Below are 22972 nucleotides of genomic sequence, written 5' to 3' on the forward strand. Positions count from 1 at the left end.
GCACTGTTCCAAAACTTTCCTTAAGTATGCTGCAACTAACCTGACCACTAAGGATAGCTTAGTAACTACTCCACAGATCACACAAAGGATGTATGTTTCCTCTTGAACATAAGCTGCTTTAGACTGCAACCCTAACTTCCCCTCTTACCTTTAAGTAAGCCCCACAGAATCCAATAGAACTTACTTCTGAGTGGACGTGATTGGGATTCCGTCGTTACTCTCAATTAAAGTACACAATGACCTTGTTAAATTTTAAATGGCACACAATGACCTTGTTAAATTTTAAAAACAACGCACAAACATTTATAGGTACATGTATATCATTTGGAAACTGGTGGGAGTGCAGACCCAAGAATGCACGTTCTTGACTTCTTGAAGTTTGCCCCCACAAAACCTCCTCTCAAAGAGAAACGGCAAAAGTACGGATGCACACACATGTAATGCAATCACTGATTTGGGATCCGGAAAAGGGATACTGATTTTGAATGATTAAAGCTGAGGCTGGATTATTATTTTTTTACTAAGATGCTCACCTTCTCCCCCACCCCCACACAAAAATATTCAGGAACCCTGGATTCATTATTTTATTAGTAATAAATATGAATTCTGCCAGGAAAGCCAAAATTCTGCTTGATAATGAAATAGAACACCAATATGATTCATTTAGTAACTCAGGCTTGGTTTTCCCGCCCCCATCCTCTGGTTAAACATCTTTCTATAGTTAGGCTGAACGGAACACTCACATTCCACCAAATGCATTAATTGGCAATAAATCCCTTTGGGTCATTATACCAATCATATCCAAAATTCAGCTGCACAAAGAATACACTAGCTAAGCCAGCAAATATTATTCATGTGATAATCATTGCACATTACAGGCATCGTCGTAGTTTCGGTTCATTGAACAGCTAGTAGCATAAGCTTAATTTTTGCACAACGCTGCGATAATTACATGGTATGCTTGCTGTTATTTCCTACAATCTAACAAAACTATAATGAACATTTTACTGTACAGCTAGATGAGTAACCCTCTTGTTTTTGTTTACAATCCATCCTAAGGAGTTTTGTGAATGTGAAACATCTGAATGGTGAGAAGGATGTGGTATTTTGAGCAGAAGGGAAGGAAAGAAAAGTAAGAAAGTTATGGGGTGCTATGGAAAAGATCCCCAGCTTATACAGAACATCACAGTTTAAAAACACTGCCTTGGAGGTTGCAATCCTATCCCCGCTTACCTTGAAATAAACCCCACTGAATCATTGGGGCCTATTTCTGAGTACACGTGGTTAGGATTGTAATGTTAGTTATTGTACAACCTTGACCCAATGGAAAAGGAATTCAGTCAGTTAAGCACCTTGAGAACCAGTAGCCGATTTCTGTTTTGCTGCCTAGTACCTGCTGTGATAGGGACGCGGGTGGCGCTGTGGGTTAAACCACAGAGCCTAGGACTTGCCGATCAGAAGGTCGGCGGTTTGAATCCCCGTGACGGGGTGAGCTCCCGTTGCTCGGTCCCTGCTCCTGCCAACCTAGCAGTTCAAAAGCACGAAGTGCAAGTAGATAAATAGGTACCGCTCCGGCGGGAAGGTAAATGGCGTTTCCGTGCGCTGCTCTGGTTCACCAGAAGCGGCTTAGTCATGCTGGCCACATGACCCAGAAGCTGTACGCCGGCTCCCTCAACCAAGAAAGCGAGATGAGCGCCGCAACCCCAGAGTCGGTCACGACTGGACCTAATGGTCAGGGGTCCCTTTACCTTTACCTGCTGTGATAAAGGGACACAGGTGGCGTTGTGGGTTAAACCACAGAGCCTAGGACTTGCCGATCAGAAGGTCAGCGGTTCAAATCCCCGTGACGGGGTGAGCTCCCGTTGCTTGGTCCCTGCTCCTGCCAACCTAGCAGAGATGAGCGCCGCAAACCCAAAGTCGGTCACGACTGGACCTAATGGCCAGGGGTCCCTTTACCCTTCACCTACCTGCTGTGATTCTTGCACAGCAATTCATAAGGGGTTTGATCCTGGCACTGCTGTGTGCTACACTAGAAACACCCTACCTGCTAATTTTTTGCTCAACTTAAGTAGGATACTTGTGCAGCAGGTCAGAACCATTGGTTATATGAGGCATAGGAACAGTAGAAGCATTTGCCCCCTTCACACTTTATAATCGCTTGAAGGGGGTTTGCTGCAATTAAGGAGGAGCTGGGCTGCACTGCTGCCTCTGATGCTACACAACTTACTTCCACCACACTCAACATCTACACAATGACTTCAGCAACGCCTTTTTATGCAGGCTTTCCAGGCATCATGGAAGCCTGATAATGAAGTTTCCATTCATAGTCTTCCCCACTACACACATCCACACATAAGGGTTGGAGAGGCCATGAGACACTAGGGGGGCCATCCTTTTAATCACGTGAACCTGGTGCTTTCAGATCAAATGGAAGCTTTCCTGCACTAGGACAGCTTGAAAAAGAACCAAATATTGGCCAATTTCAAGGAAGACATTGAACTTGCTTGTAATACACCTTGTGATTGTCAAAGACCGGAAACAAACCGTGGGAGGTGGTCAGCCGCATTATGCCTTCTGTATGGACTTTCTGAAAGCATTGGGTTTGACCGTGGTAGAAAACAAAATCCTGAGCCTTCATCTAATAAAGCAAGGCGATTATTACGTCAAGAGTTGCACCCTTGTGCATCACTTGATACAGGCAAGTTACAGTGGTGCCTCGCAAGACTAAATTAATTCGTTCCGCAAGTTTTGTCGTCTTGCGAGTTGTTCGTCTTGCGAAGCACGGTTTCCCATAGGAATGCATTGAAAATCAATCAATGCGTTCCTAAGGAGACCGTCGGGGACAGAGGGGAAGCGCCGCGCGCCTTCCCCTCTGTCCCCGGACCTGTTTTAAAGCAAGGGGCAGCGGGGAGAAGATTGCTTCTCCCCGTTGCCTGCCCCTTGCTTCAAAAGAGGTCCGGGGACAGCGGGGAAGACGCCAGCATTTTAAAAAACCTCGGGACAGCGGGGGACCTCGCAGCGAGGTTTTTTAAAATGCTGGCGGGCGGCAGCACTGCCGCCCGCCAGCATTTTAAAATCGCCCCAGACAGCGGAGAAGTCCACCGCTGTCCCGGGGTTTTTAAAAAACCTCTCCGCCCCCCCCCCCCGCCAGGCTTCGGAGCAGCCTTCCGAAGCCTGGCGGCGAGAGGAGGTCTCTCCGCCCCCCCGCCAGGCTTCGGAGGAGGTCCGAGCACAGTGGGGAAGACGCACTGCGCTTCCCCGCTGTCCCGGAGATTTCCCTATGGGCTTTCGTCTTGCGAAGGAAGCCCATAGGGAAATTCGTTTTGCGAAGCGTCTCCAAAACGGAAAACCCTTTCGTCTAGCGGGTTTTCCGTCTTGCGAGGCGTTCGTCTTGCGGGGCACCACTGTATATGATCGCTCTGGAGAGATAAAGGGTTGTTTGGTGCTAGAAATATATTAAAGTGAGTTCTACTCAAGTACTTTACCATGCCTTCCTCTTCATTTCAACCCCCTGTGGTTCCTCAAAATCGACTCTTCGGAACTGAGAGACCCTCCAGTACCACCTGGGATGTGATAAAGCGGTGCAGCAGGACTGGGAGAACTGGCAAAACTCGGGGAGAGGGCTACCGTACACATGCAGAAGTATCTTTCTGTTTTACAGAAGGCTCACTTAGATCCAACTCACACAGCACACATTATTGCATTGTAAGTATAATAGATAAAGGTGATTAAAGACAAAAAAACAAATTGCCCACAGATGCTTCTTCATGTTGATCAGTTCACTGCAATCTAAACTACTTTACCAAGGTGGCACAAACCACAATTTGAGCAGATATAACACCAGAGAGGGATGCTATGTCAGGCAAGCAAGCAAGTCAGCATCTTCCATTTCCCCCCCTGCTGATCAACTTTGTTGAATTAAAACATCCAAAACAGAGGGTAAGGTTTAAAGAACTCCAAGATTAGTTCAGCAGTCATACCCTAACGGCAGTGTGCAACTCATTAAAAAGACAGCAGTACATATATATAAAACCAACTAAAGCACGGATACACTATCTTCTGTTATTTAAGTTTTTACTGAATTTAATTTTGTAAGATAAACGGGTACCATACACTAACCTCAACCCATTCCATGTCCTAACCTCCGAAGGCCTGACTGAGGAGGTATGTCTTCAATTGCCTCTCAAAAAAGTATAGCGCTGAGGCAAGATGTACCGTATTTTTTGCTCTATAAGACACACTTTTTCCCTCCTAAAAAGTAAGGGGAAATGTGTGTGCGTCTTATGGGGCGAATGCAGGCTGCGCAGCTATCCCAGAAGCCAGAACAGCAAGAGGGATCACTGCGCAGCACTCCCTCTAGCTCGTCTAGCTTCTGGCTTAGCCCCTCAGTCCCTTCCCCTACCTCCAGCAAAAGCCCCCAAGAGCCACGCTCTCTTTAAAGAGCCGCGCAGAACGTGTGTGCGGCTCTTGGGGGCTTTTGCGGGAGGTGGGGGAAGCACCGCACATATGCTCCATGCGGCTCATGAAAGGGAGTGCTGAGCACAGCCTGGGATGCATACAGGCTCTGCTCAGCACTCCCTTTAAAGAATTTTTTCCCCCTTGCATTCCTCCTCTAAAAACTAGGTACGTCTTATGGTCAGGTGCGTCTTATGGAGCAAAAAATACGGTATCTTAGTGAAAGGATGGTTTTGGAGCAGTTACCGAGAAAGCCGTGTGCGCCTGCTCTTCACAGTAGGTCCCCTGCCCCATATCCCAAGCACCCATACTGGGCAGCACCCAACACAAAACAGGAGTCTGCAGCAAGCAGATCAGGCGCCTGGGGCGGCACACATTCCCTGCCCCCAGGGGTGGAGCCAGCCACCTGAAGGACGGGGCGAGCTGGGGCAGGACACTCCATGGGGCCTCCGAGGAGTCTGCCTGCCCCCTCCTACTCAGCTGCCCTACAACTGAGGGGGAGGTGGCGGGCGGACTGTTTGGGGCAGCGTGGAGGCTGCGGGCGCCCAAGTCACCGCATCACTCCCAGGAGAGACGTGTGGCTCGGGCACACTGCAGGCCCGCAGTGAGTGCCGCCCGCCATTTTGTCACCCCCCCTCAATGGTGACACCCGGGGCAGCCCACCCCCCACCACACCCACCTTCCTCTGCCCCTGGTCTGCAGCCAGAAAAAAAAGCAAATCCCTGTGTGTGCAGACAGAAGTGCTTTAGGTACATGCACATGAAGTTTTCCAGACCTCAGCCATGATCTAGTCAGTGTTGAGGCAACAGTCACTGAAAACTCATCATGCTGACTGTGGACAACAATCTCTGAATGTAACATATAAAAACAGAGCTTAAAACGTATAAAGGCAGCTCCGAAATATCTGAAACCGGTCTGCATCCATCAAATTCCCACCTCTAGAAAACTGAGAATGTCATCACCATAGGTGTTTTCATTACTGCTGAATAAACCCAACTTAAGAATTGTATTTTCCATATAGTCCATTACCCCTGTAAGAAATAAGGAAACTACCGTATTTTTCCGTGTTTAAGACTAGGTTTTTTTACCTTAGAAATAATGTCAAACATTAGGGGACGTCTTATACACGGATACATCTCCCCCCATTTTCTTAAATCTGAGTCCCCCAAAATAGGGGACGTCTTATACATGGGGGCGTCTTATAGACGGAAAAATACGGCACATTTCCCATACCATTTTTTTTAAAAGGAAAAAGCATTTCACATTAGCAAATAGAGCACCACTAAAAATGACCAAGTCAACTCACCAAGCTCATTGAGGCTCTGAGCAGCTTTTGTTATCTCTCTGCTTCCTCCCTGCAACTGCCCTTGAAGTCTCTTGCTGACATACAAGATGCGCATTATTCTCCGCAGCAAGTCACAGGAAGCCTTGATAGGGAACACAGTTTAGGAATATATTCAACATGTTACATTATTATACAGTTGTTAAGTACCAGCTGTGGAAACACAGTACACATTTCTGGCCTGACAATAGGCGTATAAGATCACATTATGGTTCCGTTCATGGTTTGATATCATCTGGAATACACTATCATAAAAACACGCCACAGAGGGTTGTAACTACAAGCTGCTCTGCAGGGAGGGAAGGGCATTTAGTCACAAATGCACAGTGAGGGAATTCTACAGATAAAGGCTGCAATTCTGTTGTGATAAAACCATGGAGAGTCTTGCTACAGACTTCAAAAAGAAGCAGGCGAAGGCTTAAAAAGTGCAAGTCTCTCTTCAAAAAAGCCCAACCCAAAGCAATTCTGGGGAGCGGGATCTAATTCTGCATGCAAATTTTCACAAATCAGCACAACAATCACATTATCAATCCTTTTATGCAGGAGCCTGAAGTATACATATATACAGTGTACAAACTTTAAAATGACAGTAATCAAATTTAAATTCAATCTTGGTTTTTTTATTTCCTGAAACCAATTATTGTAAGTGCCTGGTTTAAAATGGTATCTGAATGCAGTGCTAATAAAATCCCTACTCAAAATCTCTCAAAACAAAATTTACTTATTTCTCCATCAAACATACTAAGTTATAGCCAACTTTCCGCAGGTTTATAAGAATAAACCAGGGGTATAAATGTGTGGCTTTTGACGTCCAAGTTCATAAATATGAAAAAATAGATCATAAATTTTACCTAAACTGGGAACTCAATGGCATGGACATTTATATCTGGTTTGGATGGAATGCCAAACCATAGTTTAGTTTTACTTTTGCTTCCCATCTCCTCCCCAGCACATCCAACTGCTTCTCAAACCAGAAACTATGTTAAGTTTCAGCTAGGTTTATTCCAGGGACAGCCAACATGGCAGCTTCCAGAGGTTATTAGATTATAACTCCCATCGTTCCTAATGCTGGTTGGCTCTGATGGGAAATGGAGCCCAACAGTATCTAGAGGGCCACAGGTTTCTCACAGTTCAAATGAAATTAGAACTAATTCGGGGATGGGGAACCCATGACTCTCCAGATGCCATTAGAATACAATAGCCATCATCCCTTAGCCAGCTGGCTGTGGCTGATGAGAGCAACAACATTTTTTTGGTTTAGGTTCCCCAAACCTGAATTAATGCAGGTTGCTTGGTGACCTAAAATGTGTAGAAAGAGAACCAAACATAAATCCACAACTGCTATTCTACCAATATCTACTCTATGATATGTGAGTGACATGACCACTGGTTAATGGAGTATCATAAATTTTAGATCTAGTTTCAAAGAGTATCTATTCCAACGGTTCCTGCATCCAATTAGTACTATGCATGCTTGTTTGGTAAATGAACTAATCGGCGGAAAGCTATTTAAAGTAACCCTTTTTTGTGGGCGATTTAAGTCACGATTTAAACCAATTATTTATATCCATCCACTCTGCGTCACATAAAAATATGCAAATTGGGGAACATTTAATTTGGCAGCTGAGTTTCTGCACGCTACAAATATGTATAGGCTCTATGCAGCAGAGATACATGGAGAAAAAGTGTGAAGCCACAAGGAAAGAGCCCTTCTCTCCTCCAAGGCCCGTTTATATTATTTATTATTTATTGAATTTATATACCGCCCTATCCCAGAGGCCTCAGGGTTGTTCACAGAACAAAATCAAAATATAAAACCGCAAAATATATAATCAAAATAAAAACAACCACCCAATAACACACCCCTTTATAAGCACACTGAGCCATTTGGCAACTGCCCTGAGATCTGAGAATGAAAGGTGGTATACAAATTTAATAAACAAACAAACAAACAAACTACATCTCTGTTATCACTGTCCCAAATTGCCACAGAAGATGCATGAATACTGCAATCATGTGGGCCGGGCTGATTACATGAGTGCTTCCTATAAAAATCACTATGTTTACTTCTGGCGCAATTGGCCCACCCTCAAGGCTGCAGGATTCACACACCCTTCAGTTGTTTGAGACAGAACTATGGAGAAGCAGCACCCAGAGAGTTGGTGTGGGAGTGAGCACAAGTGCTTAAATGCTCTACCGATGTTTAATGTGTATTTTCAGCTATCTGATACAGTGGACGCTGGGGTTGCACGTTCGCAACCCTTAGCATTCGCAACCCACGTCTGCGCACACGCAGATTGCAATTCGGCGGTTCTGCGCATGCGCAAAGAGCGACTTATCGCTTCTGCGCATGCACAACCGCCGAAACCTGGAAGTAACCTGTTCCAGTACTTCTGGGTTTTGGCAGTCCGTAACCCAAAAAAACACAACCTGAAGCGGCTATAACCCGAGGTATGATTGTATACTGAAAGATACGTCTGCAAGTGGACCTACAGAGTGCTGATGACAGCAAAACTCTGCTGGTTTCAGATTCTACATTACATATTCCATGATATGCAATATTTTTGTGCATTGAATTAAAGAATACCAGCAGTCTTTAACAAACTACAGTGGTACCTCGGGTTACAGACGCTTCAGGTTACAGACTCCACTAACCCGGAAGTAGTACCTCGGGTTAAGAACTTTACCTCAGGATGAGAACAGAAATTGTGTGCCAGTGGCGCAGCGGCAGCAGGAGGCCCCATTAGCTAAAGTGGTACCTCAGGTTAAGAACGGTTTCAGGTTAAGAACGGACCTCTGGAACAAATTAAGTTCGTAACCAGAGGTACCACTGTACAATCATGGTCCTAAAACATTCAAAGGTGAACAACCTATTAGAACAAGTGATTCAAAATCTGATGCCTTGGTAGGATTTGTGGTCTAGACAAGGCAACTTTCGGTAAAGCACAAGTCTCATATGTTTAAAAAAAACCACACCCTGAAATTACATCTGAGCTCTGTGCTTCATCTAAAGTTGCCTAGTGACAAATATTCCCTTCAATTTCATAACAGTTCTATATTATATAACATGCACTTCCGACATTTTGACTGTTAATGTAATCTGTTGAGAGCACTATCTATGCTGCTGGAAGATGGGGGAAAAAGAGGCATGTGCAGATTTTTTAAATATATTTTCACACAACTCAAAATGTTATTTTAACTCATTACAGACACAGCCTGGAATATGGTTAACTGACATAAGCTCTTAATCACTACACAGTTCGAGCATAGTAAAACGCCTGCAATTTCAGGGGGAAATACGTATTACAATTTTCAGGAGTTCTAGAAGTGCCAAAACATGTCAAAGAGTAGATCAAGCAAAACCTAAATGTTAGGGCAATTGTCTAGAGAAGAGATTTGGGGGCTGCTGAAGCTGAGTGGCTAAATTAAAACAGAGAGTGTGTTATGCTTGTTATACAAGCCGCGAATTATTCTGTTAAATCCAAATAAGCATATAGTCAAGCTTTGCTACCTCTGCACCACCAAAGGGCATCTCTGTCAATGTCAACTCAGCACAATATCTATTGGGTTCAATGCTCAAGAGGCCTGTAATTTTATTTTATTTTAAAGCGAACAGGAAACATTCTGCTCTATGAAGGTAACTATGGTTTTGTGCATGAGGGACAGAAAAGCACCGACTAGAGTTTTGGTTGAAATAGTCAGAACTGTGTCCACAAGTTGCGGTAAAAAAACACAACTTGGTGAAAAGCATATGAAGCTGGGGAAAGCTTGAAAATTTGTTTTGAACTATCTAAGACTTGAAAAACAGCAGCAGCTGAGGAATCCAAGTTCATTGCTGATTAGTCAATCAATTTTTAAAACATTTTGCCAAGTAAAGAAAAAAATAAGGAGTGCTCCCGGCATGAGAAGGCAGCTACATAACCCTAGACAAAGGATGCTACAAGGGAGACACAAGAGGAGATAACCCCATATAAATTACCTCAGTTGAAATGAGCAATTACAGATATGGAAGAAAGTTTGTGCCAAGCGCAAATTTGCTTTGTGAGAACTTATTTTTCCTTTCCACAAGGATTTATAAAGTGCACGTATTCCGTGGTTTCAAGACAACACTCCCAGAATAAATATTATTCTGGGAGTGTTGTCTTTGGAGTCCGGTCCCCACCACTTCCAACCAGTAACCATAGCAACACTCTGTCAGAAGAAAAACTACAGAGTTCTCTCTGGCCACCATTAAATCTTGTTCATATATCGGCTCGACTGTTGCAAAGTTGCAAAGAAACACTGCCTGAAATGCTTCTGAACAACGCATCTACTATTCTCAGCAGTGTTGCATTCCTGTCTACAGGAAGAAAACCGTCCTTTTGACAGAATCGGTAGATAGTTCTTTGAACCGCTTTCCCCCTCTCCAATCAAAAGAAATGTTATTCCTGGAGGGTAAGGAAAGAAAGATGCCTGTAAACTTACCTGAAGCCTTGCTAACTGTGCCGTACGGGACACAATTTTGTTGTAAGGATCGATTATTTTGGCTCTGATTCTGATGAAAAACGAAATATGTTTTAGAAATCACTGGAGTGCAGAAGGACTTAAAACTACTAAATCATTGCTATAGGGATGGCATACCTGTCAACAGTACTCTGCAATGCACTGATTCTGGTCTGCATCATTTGAAGAACACCTGAATAAGAGAGCAAAAGCAGCATTTCAGAAGCACACAGCTGACAGAGAGAACGCACCTTTCCCCAGTAAAACGCCACATTTTAAAACCAAGCGAGGAACTCAAAATGGTAGTGGCAACTTTGATCTTTAATCCTTCCTATACTGTTTTTCGGCGTACAAAGTACTTTATTACTGCAATGAGTAGGAGCGCTTTTGAAGATGGCTTAGAAATGGTGTTACTAAGGGCAGAATTCAGTGGACATATTGCTCACTGAGGCAAGATAGTCTGAGTACACAGCACCAATTCTGGCCCAACTAAACCGGTTACCAACTAGTTTCTGCGTACAATTCAAAGAGTTGGCTTTGACCCTAATACTTCAAAGACCCCCTCTCTCCATATGAACCAACCCAGACCCTGGGTTATTCATCTCTGAGGGAGGTGCACTACTTGTTCTTGGTGCACCAGGTATAAACATTACTATTCACCCAGACCTTTGGATTTCAATTTTCTATTTATAATTTAGTGGGGTGAGGTAGAGCTGGATCTGTTTTCTATTTCTATTACTTGTATATTTTTAAGTTGTTTTATCCTTCTTTTTACCCTTGCTTTTAATGTTCATTTTTGTAAGTCTCTCTGAGGTTCATCTTCCGGGGGGGGGGGGGGGGGAGCAACTAATGAAGACAATAAATAAAATAAAACGTATTGCTCTTAACACATTTACAGCCTCATCCTAACCATTTATACACAAGTGCAAGTACCACTCAATGGGATGTACCGTATTTTGCGCCCCATAGGACGCACCGGCCCATAGGACGCACCTAGTTTTTTGGGGGGGAAATAAAGAAAAAAAATTTATTTCTCCTCCCAGGTGCGGGGCTGGAAGAACCAGGTCGGGGAACAGCGGGAAGGCGCACTCCGCCTCCCCGCTGTCCCCCTAGCTTGTGGGGCTGGCGATGGGGAGAAGTGCGCTGAGCCCGGGACTGGAGGCAGCTCTGCGCAGCCATCGGGAACCGGGCGGGACTTCGCGCCCCGCTCCCGATGGCCGCGCAGAGCTGCGCTGAGCCCGGGACTGCAGGCAGCTCTGCGCAACCCTCGGAGCCGGTCTCCCGAGGGTTGTGCAGAGCTTCCTGAAGCCTGGAGAGCGAGAGGGGTCGGTGCGCACCGACCCCTCTCGCTCTCCAGGCTTCAGCGAAAGCCTGCATTCGCCCCATAGGACGCACACACATTTCCCCTTCATTTTTGGAGGGGAAAATGTGCGTCCTATAGGGCGAAAAATACGGTACTTTCTGCCAAGTACATTAAGGATTGTAGCCTTAATAACGGCAGCGGCAGCAACAACAATATTTCTTATTTATACCCCGCCCATCTGGCTGGGTTGCCCCAGCCACTCTGGGTGGCTTCCAACACATATAAAAATAATAATAAAACATCAAATATTAATAACAAGTATCTGATCCAATATAAAAGTCACAATCACTTTAAAATAAACATATCAAATGAAGCAATATTCAATAATCCATTAGAATCCAATTGTTGTCGTTGTCGTTTAGTCATTTAGCCGTGTCCGACTCTTTGTGACCCCCAATAGTAAACAGTAAAATTAAACATGAGCAAAAAATAAACAGTTTACACCTATCAGTTACAATAAAGAATTACTAATTTATAATAAATAAAAGTAACAGCAAATCACAATGCACAAAACACCACAAAGCCATGAAAAAGGATCCAATTGAGAAATAAGGACACACAACTTACAATTTTTACAAATATATATATCCCTGAACTCCAGCAGCTTCTGCTGTTTCTAAAGTCATGGTCTAGGAAAGGCTGCCTGGGCTGGAGGGCGGAGCAAGGCAGGTGGGAAAAGCCGTTGCCTGATGACCAACAGAAGGTCTCTCACCCTTAATCACTCAAACTACTATTGTGAAGGAGGTCAAGTAAACAAATGACAAGCCACCAAACACTACCCAGTGAGCTTTATGGCCAAGTCTGAATTTGAACCCAGGACTCTCAAATATCATCTATAAAACAAGCCTAGCAATTACTCTAGTAATCCAAGCTGAAACTTGGCAGGCTGAAATCTGAGGCCGGTTACTCGAAAGTGCCAAGTTCTCTTGACATCTCTATAGCTACTAATAGTATTGTGCTACATTTAGAATCTGTTTAGAATCCATTATTGCCTAGAATTCATTACTTCCTAGAAAATCAATCAAGGCCATTACAAAATAAGTACTAAAAGAAAATCTGAAAACTGATTAAAGACATAAAGAGTATACTGAACTCCCTACCACCACGACTCAATATATTTGTATTCAACATCACTAAGAATATTTCCTCACTCCAGAAATCCCAGAATTTTTGAGAAGATGACATTGCTAATATGCCAGAAAATCAACTTTTTTTTTAACCTTACCAGCTGATTCTTTTTTTAACTTGGAGAGTTCTACTGAATTCAGTATAAGTAGTCTTAGGATTACAGTGGTACCTCGCAAGACGAAGAACTCGCAAGACGAAAGAGTTTTTTGTTTTTTGAGTTGCTTCGCAAGACGAATTTCCCTATGGGCTTGCTTCGCAAGACGGAAACGTCTTGCAAGTTTGTTACCTTTTTCTTAAAACCGTTAATACCCAAGGTGCATTGCTTCGCAAGACGAAAAATTCGCAAGACGAAAAAACTCACAGAACGAATTAATTTCGTCTTGCGAGGCACCACTGTACAGCCTAGCAGACCAATCCTTTTCATATTTAGGGCACTTATGTACCTATGGAGTTATGTTATCTAAGGGGGCATCACAATTTCCTCCCAAAGAGAACAGCCAAATTTCAGCATATCTGAAGCAGTGCTGATCTTTTGTTGTAAAAGTACATGCTGCAACTCAGAACGTTACATTATCTGTTCAATCTCATGTAGGAGTCCAGTTCTATATATGTATCTCTGTAGGCTCGGCATGCCAGGGTGTCTCAACAAGAATTTGTCATCCCACACATTTGTCAAGGCTTAGTCATCTATACATCAAGGAGTTAGGATTCAGATAAAATATTATGCATTATTTCATTAGACAGGGGGCATAATCAAATTAGGGTTGCTCTCTGCTCATAAGCTCAGAATCTTTAAGGAGTGTTCAGGCTTCAAGAGCTGTGTCCATAAAAAGTATGAAAGTTTTAATTTTTTTTTTTTTAAGCTACCTTCTCCCCCAAGGAGCATGAGGAACAACACATGACCCAACATCCTTCTATCCACACATCAATCTTTCTTGTGGTCAAACACCGGACAGTATCCACACCGTATGGCAGATTCTTTATTTAACACTTCTAGACTGCCTAGGGCACCACTGAATGATTTAAAATGCTGTAATAAACATCTTACACCCAGCATGAGCCATACTCATTGAAAAGCACTGAAAACAAGGAACTAGATATAATCCAAAAGATTAAAAAACAGATTGGAGACACTGAAACAACTGGCTTCTCTTTTTTTTGCTTGTCTTTTTCATTTTCGTTTTGCAAACGGAAATGAAATTCCATTTAAAAACCATCAGGGATGGAGCTAGTTTCTTTCAGGAAAGAACTCAATAAGCAGGACACTGCCACAAAAGCGGTCCTATCCCAAGTTCCCTCCAAGAAAACCTCTTCTGGTGATGGAAGCAAGGACTTGGTACAAGGTCCCTCAGCAAACTGGGCCTTCTGGCGGTTCCCTCATTGCGAGAAGCAAAGCTACAGGGAACCAGGCAGAGGGCCTTCTCGGTAGTGGCGCCCGCCCTGTGGAACGCCCTCCCATCAGATGTCAAAGCGATAAACAACTACCTGACATTCAGAAGACATCTGAAGGCAGCCCTGTTCAGGGAAGTTTTTAATGTGTGACATTTTAGTGTATTTTTGGTCTCTGTGGAAGCCGCCCAGAGTGGCTGGGGAAACCCAGCCAGATGGGCGGGGTACAAATAATAAATAATAATAATAATAATAATAATAATAATACCACAGATCTCCCTCCTCTATGCCCAAAACCACACAATTTGCCCATAATTTCTTGCGTGGCTGAGGAATCATTTCCAGAAATATTGAAGCCGTGTTTTTTCCATTGGGGTATTTTTTTAAAAAGGGGGGGGGGATGCAATACTGTAATGTTCTTTTCAGCACTTTTTACAGACTGAAAATCACTTTCTTGTTTTAGGAACATAAAAGGCATCATGTATAACCAGAGGCGGCCACCTCCAACTCCCCAATGGTGCCCTCCCCTTTCACCATCCAAATGCCCTGGCTTTCGGCAAACTCAGCAGGAGCCAGGGAGTTCTGCAAAGCAACACCGCTTGGCTTCTCCGCCTGGGGAGAAGGGGGTGTTCTAGTGGCAGCAGAAGCAGTGAGGCAGCTGGAGAGCCACCTCTTGTCCTTCCACCACCTGAGGCAGGTACTTCACCCTCTTCATAGGTGAGCCGGTTCCCTGTATAACTTGGGTTTGCCACAAAATTATCACGTCTGGTATATTAAAAGTAGCTTATTCAGACTATAGGGACGCGGGTGGCGCTGTAGTCTAAACCACAGAGCCTAGGACTTGCCGATCAGAAGGTTGGAGATTCAAATCCCCGTGACAGAGTGAGCTCCAGTTGCTCAATCCCTGCTCCTGCCAACCTAGCAGTTCAAAAGCACCCCAAAAAGTACAAGTAGATAAATAGGTACTGCTCCAGCGGGAAGGTAAACGGCGTTTCCGTGCGCTGCTCTGGTTTGCCAAAAGCGGCTTAGTCATGCTGGCCACATGACCCGGAAGCTGTACGCCGGCTCCCTTGGCCAGTAAAGCGAGATGAGCGCCGCAACCCTAGAGTCAGCCACGAATGGACCTAACGGTATAGGTAAAGGTACCCCTGCCCATACGGGCCAGTCTTGACAGACTCTAGGGTTGTGCGCTCATCTCACTCTAGAGGCCGGGAGCCAGCGCTGTCCGGAGACACTTCCGGGTCACGTGGCCAGTGTGACAAGCTGCATCTGGCGAGCCAGCGCAGCACACGGAACGCCGTTTACCTTCCCGCTGGTAAGCGGTCCCTATTTATCTACTTGCACCCGGGGGTGCTTTCAAACTGCTAGGTTGGCAGGCGCTGGGACCGAACGACAGGAGCGCACCCCGCCGCGGGGATTCGAACCGCCGACCATGCGATCGGCAAGTCCTAGGCGCTGAGGTTTTACCCACAGCGCCACCCGCATCCCTGCCAGAGGTCCCTTTACCTTTACCTTTATTCAGACTATAACAACAAACTGAAAATTTAGTTTTTGTTATAAATGGTGCTATAAGCTGCTCAACTATAAATAACCTGGCATCTCTTGGGTTTTTCCAGTTAATGGGAGGGGAGCAGGCCAAAAAGAATAAAAACAGAAACAATCAACATTATAGTAAAACATATTATCATTTATGCCTCCACAGCATCAAGCAAACATAAAGCACTCGTTTCCATAAATAGCTGACCAAAAAAAAAAAAAAACAAACAAACAAACAAACAGAGAGAGAGAGAGAGGAGGGAGAAGAAAACTCAGTGAATGCTACATGACATTTAATCAGTCGCTTTTTCTAAGCTATCCCTGTCCGTTTCTGTTTCTTCGTAAAGAAGCAAATCTTTTTCACAGATCTGCAATCCGGTATACTACCATAAATATCAGCGCCTGCTAAGCGCACTTTTAAAAACTTGCATTGGGAAATCAGCATTAAAGTGTTCACATAATAATGCCCAGTAAACGGAAGTGCTGTTTACACGCAAGTAATGGCACAGTGAAATCCTACTCCAAATAAGTCTCACTGAGTTCAATGGGTCTCACTCCCAGAAAGGTGGATCTAGGTTTGCAGCTTCAGTGAATTCAGTGACTCAAATGAACTGCAAATGTGAATAACTGAAATAAAAGGAGATGTAGTGCAATATTTTTTCCAAATGGTAAAATATCAACGTACACGTGTGTGTGTGTGTGTTGATTCAGGTGGGTAGCCGTGTTAGTCTAATGTAGTCAAAATAAATACATATTTTTAAAAAATTCTTTTTAAAAAAAACTTTTAAAAAACTCTATTTCTTTACTCTGTTAATTCTTTCGATTGAAAAGCTGCTTAATTACCCAAATCTGCAGTTCATTCAGGTTCTCAATGGTTTTTGATGTAAACAACACTTCTATTTAGCCACAAGTGACTATTAGACAGCATTATATGAACAGCTCCACCTGCTGACGAGTTAAGGAAGTATACTTTAACCTGACAAAAGGAAACCCGACGGTATGTTAACAACTAGTAACAAAACGATGCAATTAAAACTCCCAATAGTTTGATAAACTTTTTCCGTAAGTCCACTATACTATGATTTCAGGCCTTTCAAGGTTTTCCAATTTTGTGATTTTTTAAAAATGTAGTTGTGCAGCATTATAACAAAGGTATAGTGATTTACCTGAACTATTGTTCAACTAAGTTCTGCTCATTAGTTACGTACTGTGTCACGAGTTCAGTGTTTAAACATTCCCAGCCTTTTAGTATTATTTTTATTAATCAAATTTGTTTACTGCCCTGCATCCGAAGACCCCAGGGCGGTTCACAATAGAAAAATACAAACATATATATATATTATTTCAGACTCTGGATTAAAACATTAAGGATAAATGGAAGAAAAAAACCTTTTCAAAAATGTTTTATCTTTGGTATTATATCCACATTAAGATCCTAAAAATGTAGAGCTGTTAATTCCAATGATTAATGATACAATCAACTTAAATTGAGTTTTAAGTGCATTTGACAGATATGTAAACTATATAAATTATTATTAATTTAAACGATATCGTAGGCTGATTTACTTGTACTTCTAAGCTACATTAAGAACACAATTAGGAAAAACTAGCAAGAGCTAACTAGAAAAATATTAAATAAACACTCAGATAGTAATCAGAAAGTACTGGAAACAACATAAACTCACTGGAAGAGTGGCAAAGGAAGTTTTGGTATAGCATGCTAATAAATAAGCTCATATATTATAAGGGACTTTGAGAAGATATGGAACCTGACCATCGTTTATGGGAAATTGGCATAGCTTTGAGATTCATTAGAACAGAAGCAAACTACATAATTTTGGTTCCTCTTCCAAAGCCCCACCCCTATGCAAATGGAAAAGAAACCCACTCCTAGGATAAGAGATTCTTTGTTAATATTATAAAGTTAATAAACCATGCTTACCTTCCAGAGATTCAATGCCAGTTGCTTGGGCTAGCAAGTCCTCATGCCTTGCAACTACCTATAAAATAAGACTATCAACTATTATCAGAAGAAGAATACAAAACAAACACTGGTTTGCCATGCGACATGGAGCATGCTATCTCAGAAATGCAAGTTTAAACTGCCCTTCAGTTTGCTGAATTTGTTGCATGGTTGTCTGGATCTTGGCCTTTCTAATTCGCATTTCTAACGCAAGTAGCATGACATAAAATTTTAGGGCAGCCCTGATAATATTTCACTCATTATATAACGACAGAGCACTAAACCACTAGCATTAAACATACAAGCAGCAGCGAGCCTCAGACTTGAACACAATTGCAAAGGAGGAGATCTGAAACTTCCACTTCCAGTTTTATACTAACCAGAGTTTATTGTTACATACAAACCAAGAGGTTTCGTTTTAAACTATGTTTAATTAACAAGTGAGGCTTATAAACCATGGTTTGACCCTGGCTTGTTTGAACAAATCATCATATAATATACAGTTTACCAGCAAAATTGCCTTACCCCGTATAAGGCCACTCGGCAGCTCTAATCTATTACAGATGTCACATATCATTTGTTCCAAATTTGTAATAAATTTAGCTTTTAGAGTGGCAGTACCCACACTCTGAAACTTTCTGCCTATGAACATCAGGCCTTCACTGTGGCTTTGGGTGCCTGCTAAAAACATTTCTGTTTAGGCAAGCCTATATAAACATACGTTTTAATCTGGCTTTTAGCTTATTGTTGATTTCAATTATTTCTGAAGATAGTCTGTAACTGGTTTTTAAACTAATAATGTCATGTTTTATTCTTTTTTGTAAAATGCTTTGAGGTTTGGCTTTTAGTTTTGTGGAATGAATAAATAATATAAGCAGAGTTCCCTCACACCAATTTAGATATAGCAAGAAATTCTGATTAAAAATGTAAAACAGAAGCAGAAGCACCCAATCGAAAGCACCCAAATTCATGGCCTGCTGCTACTAGTGCACGTAACTACTAGTGTACGGTTTGATATTGCATGTGAAAAGCGTCATAAGAGTAACTGGGCTTCCAATGAAGCCTTACAATAAATACCTTACAAAGTATCCAGACTCCACAGAAAGGCAAACCAACTTGGTTTGCGGCACACAAAGGATCACTGCCTGCCTTTTCCTTAATAACTATTTAAAGGACACATGTTAGAGCTGGCAGGAAATCAATATTGCACCGCACTGCTTACTGACAGCTTCCATTCTAAACCAGAAGCACTCAACCTTGGCTAGACTCAGAGTAAATATATTCAGTTATGAGAAATGCACCTGCACATTGGTTAAAGGATAACCTCTGGCAGTTGTTATAAACTGATTGAAAACTGACATTTTATATCAAAATCAAAGAGTGATTATTGCCTACTATAGGTTTCTAGTCACCAGCAATAAACTGTTAACCCAAAAAGTTAACCTATGCGATTCAATTTCTGTAAGTTGTGTGATTTGTGCTTATATTGTATTGTGATGGCTATTGGCTATAAACAATAAAAATCTATTGATTGACTGGTTGATTAATTAAGTGTGAATACCAAAGTGAAGTTCAATTTCCCATTCAATACAGAATTTCCTCAACAGAATCTACTCATGTTTACTTGTTAAGATGCTGGCAAATATTTTAACAAGGATAACCGTATTTTACCTATAAAGGTAATTCTAACTAATCCTGAATTCTCCTGTCTTCTCAGTTCAAACAATAGCCACAATTAAATCACATGTTCTACCATCACAAAGCATATTTCTCCTGTTCCAAATTGCATTGCACAGCTCTTACATCAGGACTCGGGCATTCTGTTAACAAACATTCCAAGAATTCATTTACATGTAAGAGGACAAACCACATTCTTAAAAAAAGAATACTAATAAGCAAATACAATTGGTTTTGTGGATTGCATGCTGGGTCATAAGAAGAAATTCTGTTTTCCAGCACTGGCACAGGCTCCCTGCTCTGTGCTCAAGGAAGATCCCATAAAGGCTCAGGAGTTTATGTAGCAAGTACAAATATAACTGCATATCTTGGAAAAGTTTTGTGTGCCCAATAAAGTTAAGTGAGCTCTGAAGCCTCTCTTTAAGGCTGAATGAACCACTTGGATCATCCCAATGTATATAAGGCAAACCAATTATCACTATTCACATTGTGTGGACGGGCACCTTACATTCACAGCTTAACTTTGCATTTATTTCTCCATTACCAACACACAAACATGTATAGCTATAGATTACTATACACTTACAATAGCTACAGCCCATTTTGGGGAGCTTACACACTGACAATTATCATCATAACACTGGCTATGAGCCAACCATATTAATGTTGCCTGTGCATGTTTTTTTGAAAGCTTTCTGTAGGAGGCAAAATTTAACCATCAATTTCCCATATATACATTCATTGACAGAAAGCCTCTTCAATTAGTTAAGTACAGTGGTGCCTCGCAAGACGAAATTAATTCATTCCGCGAGTTTCTTCGTCTTGCGATTTTTTTCGTCTTGCGAAGCACGGTTTCGGAAAAGTTTTGGAAAAGCTTCAAAAATCACCAAAGTCTTCAAAAACCTCAAAAAAGGCTACCACACCGCGTGCTATGAGTTGCTCCTCGAAGTCAAGTCGCAACTGTATTAACGGTGTTAAGAAAAAGGAAACAAACTTGCAAGACGTTTTCGTCTTGCGAAGCAAGCCCATAGGGAAATTCGTATTGCGAAGAACTCAAAAAACCAAAAACCCTTTCGTCTTGCGAGTTTTCCGTCTTGCGAGGCATTCGTCTTGCGAGGTACCACTGTATGACATTCCTTTTGGGGCAGGTCTAAAAGCTGTAGAGTCGAACAAACAATTCAATGCCGTTTCAGAATCTCAGCTGCCTTTATGTATAGATTTGGGTGATACGCGTGGCACTTACTTGCAAGTGCAGCTCTTTATCCAGCTGACTAATCCCTTGAGCAAGTTTCGCTAACTGTTCGGCTATCACAGCTTGATGAATCGATTGCGAGGTGTACGCCTTCACGTCAAAATCTTCCTTCAAGAAGTCCGCATAGCATTCTGAAAGAGACGCAAGAGGAGAGAGAGGGGAGGCTTGGCATCTTCTTTTCCGGACACAGATAGTCCACGCTCTTTTTTATTATCATTTCGCTCTTGAGCAGGCGGAAACCTCCACCGAAAAAGAAAAAAACCAGTAATAATCAAGTAGTTCCCGGGGGGGGGGGTCCTTTCTGGCCACTCCATCAGCTGCACTCTGTGAACTTTTTGCAAAGTTGCAGGAACTCAGGTCCCCACCTAAAAAGGAGCCCTCAGTAAAAAACCCTGAACACCCTGAGCCCTTCTTTGTCCAGAGTCAAGGGCTGCTTTTCTCGGTGGCATCCCTTCAGGGTGGGAAAGGAGGCGAAGCTCGGAGAGAGCAGCGCCAGGGACTGGGCGCAGAGCCGCGCAACCCGCGCTGGTCGCAATCCTAAAGCGCGCGCAGCCGGAAGTTCTCCCCACCGAACCCCACGCGAGGCCAACGGGGGTCTCCCTCCGCCCCGGCCGCCGCCGCCGCCTCCTCCTCCCTCCTCTCGCCCAACTTGCCCCCTCACCGTCTCCTAGCAACTCCCCGGCCGCCGGGTCCGGGGCTTCAGCCGCCGTCGCCTCAGGGGCGCCTCTCTTCCCTTCCATGCTGGCACAGGTGGGTGAGCGTCTCCGCCGTGACGCACTCAAGCCGCGACGGCCGCCCTGTCCTTCGGCCGCCCTCACGGGGCAACCCTAGAGATAGGAAAGTCTAGAGGCGGAACAAAGCCTTTCTTCTCCGGGCATCTCTCGCACGGCCTCTTTCCCCCCTTCCGCCGCAGGTGGGCGAGTGGGAAGAGCAAAGAGGCGCCGGGAGCAGCGGGGGGAGTCTCTGCATCGGGCTTTCCCGGCCTGGAATCGAACGCTTCAGTTTCCAATGCGAACTGTGTGGGATTGTCAACATAGAGGTGCTAAAGGATAGAGCGATGCCACCCTCGCGCTGATTTCAGTTATAGCCGTTATGGATCACCCCTAAAGATCACCAGTGTTGAAGCAACGATTCTTCAACATCAACTTCGTTGGACTGGTCATGTTGTCGGTGGTACCTCGGGTTAAGTACTTAATTCGTTCCGGAGGTCCGTTCTTAACCTGAAACCGTTCATAACCTGAGGTACCACTTTAGTTAATGGGGCCTCCTGATGCTGCGCAATTTCTGTTCTCATCCTGAAGCAAAGTTCTTAACCTGAAGCACTATTTCTGGGTTAGCGGAGTATGTAACCTGAAGCGTCTGTAACCTGAAGCGTATGTAACCTGAGGTACCACTGTATTCCAAAGCAACTACTCTATTCCAAACTTTAAAAGGGAAAGCGTAATGCTGGTGGTCAACAAAAGAGGTTTAAAGACTGTCTCAAGGCAAATCTTTAAAATGTAGTATAAAGGTAAAGGGACCCCTGACCATTAGGTCCAGTCGTAGCCGACTCTGGGGTTGCGGCACTCATCTTGCTTTGTTGCCAGGGAAGCTGGCGTACAGATTCTGGGTCATGTGGCCAGCATGACTAAGCCGCTTCTGGCGAACCAGAGCAGCGCACGGAAATGCCGTTTACCTTCCCGCCGGTGTGGTACCTATTTATCTACTTGCACTTTGACGTGTTTTCAAACTGCTAGGTTGGCAGGAGCAGGGATCGAGCAACGGGAGCTCACCCCGTCGCAGGGATTCGAACCGCGACCTTCTGATCGGCAAGCCCTAGGCTCTGTAGTATAAACACCGACAATTTGGAAACACTGGCCTGCGAGCACTCCAATTGGAGAACATCCTTTACCAAAGGTGTCATGGGCTTTGAAGACACTCGAACTCAAGACACAAGGGAGAAACGTGCTAAGAGGAAGGCACGCTTGGCAAATCCACACCGTGATTAACTCCCGCCCATGAACCAATGTCCCCACTGTGGAAGGACATGTGGGTCCAGAATTGGCCTCCACCGTCACTTACGGACTCATTGTTAAAACCGTGTTTATGGAAGACAATCTTACTCGGCTACGAGTGATCACCAACGAAGAAGAGGTGTCGTGCTATCCCTGGACTGCAGATTCCTTCCCTGCTTGTTTATATGGTGGGTGAAATTAGGCAGTGAGATACTAAGGCCCTCTTCACATCACAAAGCCACTATGATACCAACTTAGGATACATTCTGAGGTTTATAGAGTTGTAAGGGGACCCCAAGGGTCATCTAGTGCAGCCTCCTTCAATGCAGGAATCTCAACTACTGTAGATCATTCATGAGAGATGGCCATCCAACCTCTGCTTAAAACCTGG

The 22972-nt window shown here is 43.7% G+C and overlaps 1 protein-coding gene across 4 annotated transcripts in view; it reads right to left on the reverse strand.

The window, feature by feature from the left end:
* COG5 (component of oligomeric golgi complex 5) overlaps positions 1 to 21402 on the reverse strand; it is a 163158-nt gene extending 141756 nt beyond the window's left edge. For 3 of the 4 annotated variants that reach the window (XM_077935793.1, XM_077935794.1, XM_077935792.1), the window contains exons 1-6: positions 21249 to 21402; positions 20579 to 20718; positions 17638 to 17695; positions 10418 to 10472; positions 10262 to 10331; positions 5762 to 5882 (exon numbers count right to left, since the gene is read on the reverse strand). In XM_077935793.1, coding sequence (XP_077791919.1) covers positions 5762 to 5882; positions 10262 to 10331; positions 10418 to 10472; positions 17638 to 17695; positions 20579 to 20718; positions 21249 to 21327 — 523 coding nt within the window. In that variant the 5' untranslated portion in view covers positions 21328 to 21402. The remainder of the gene's footprint in view (positions 1 to 5761; positions 5883 to 10261; positions 10332 to 10417; positions 10473 to 17637; positions 17696 to 20578; positions 20719 to 21248) is intronic. The other variant, XM_077935795.1, reaches the window with a different exon arrangement.
* Positions 21403 to 22972: the final 1570 nt, after the last annotated feature.

This window comes from Podarcis muralis, chromosome 10, assembly GCF_964188315.1.
Source record: "Podarcis muralis chromosome 10, rPodMur119.hap1.1, whole genome shotgun sequence".
NCBI lineage: Eukaryota > Metazoa > Chordata > Lepidosauria > Squamata > Lacertidae > Podarcis > Podarcis muralis.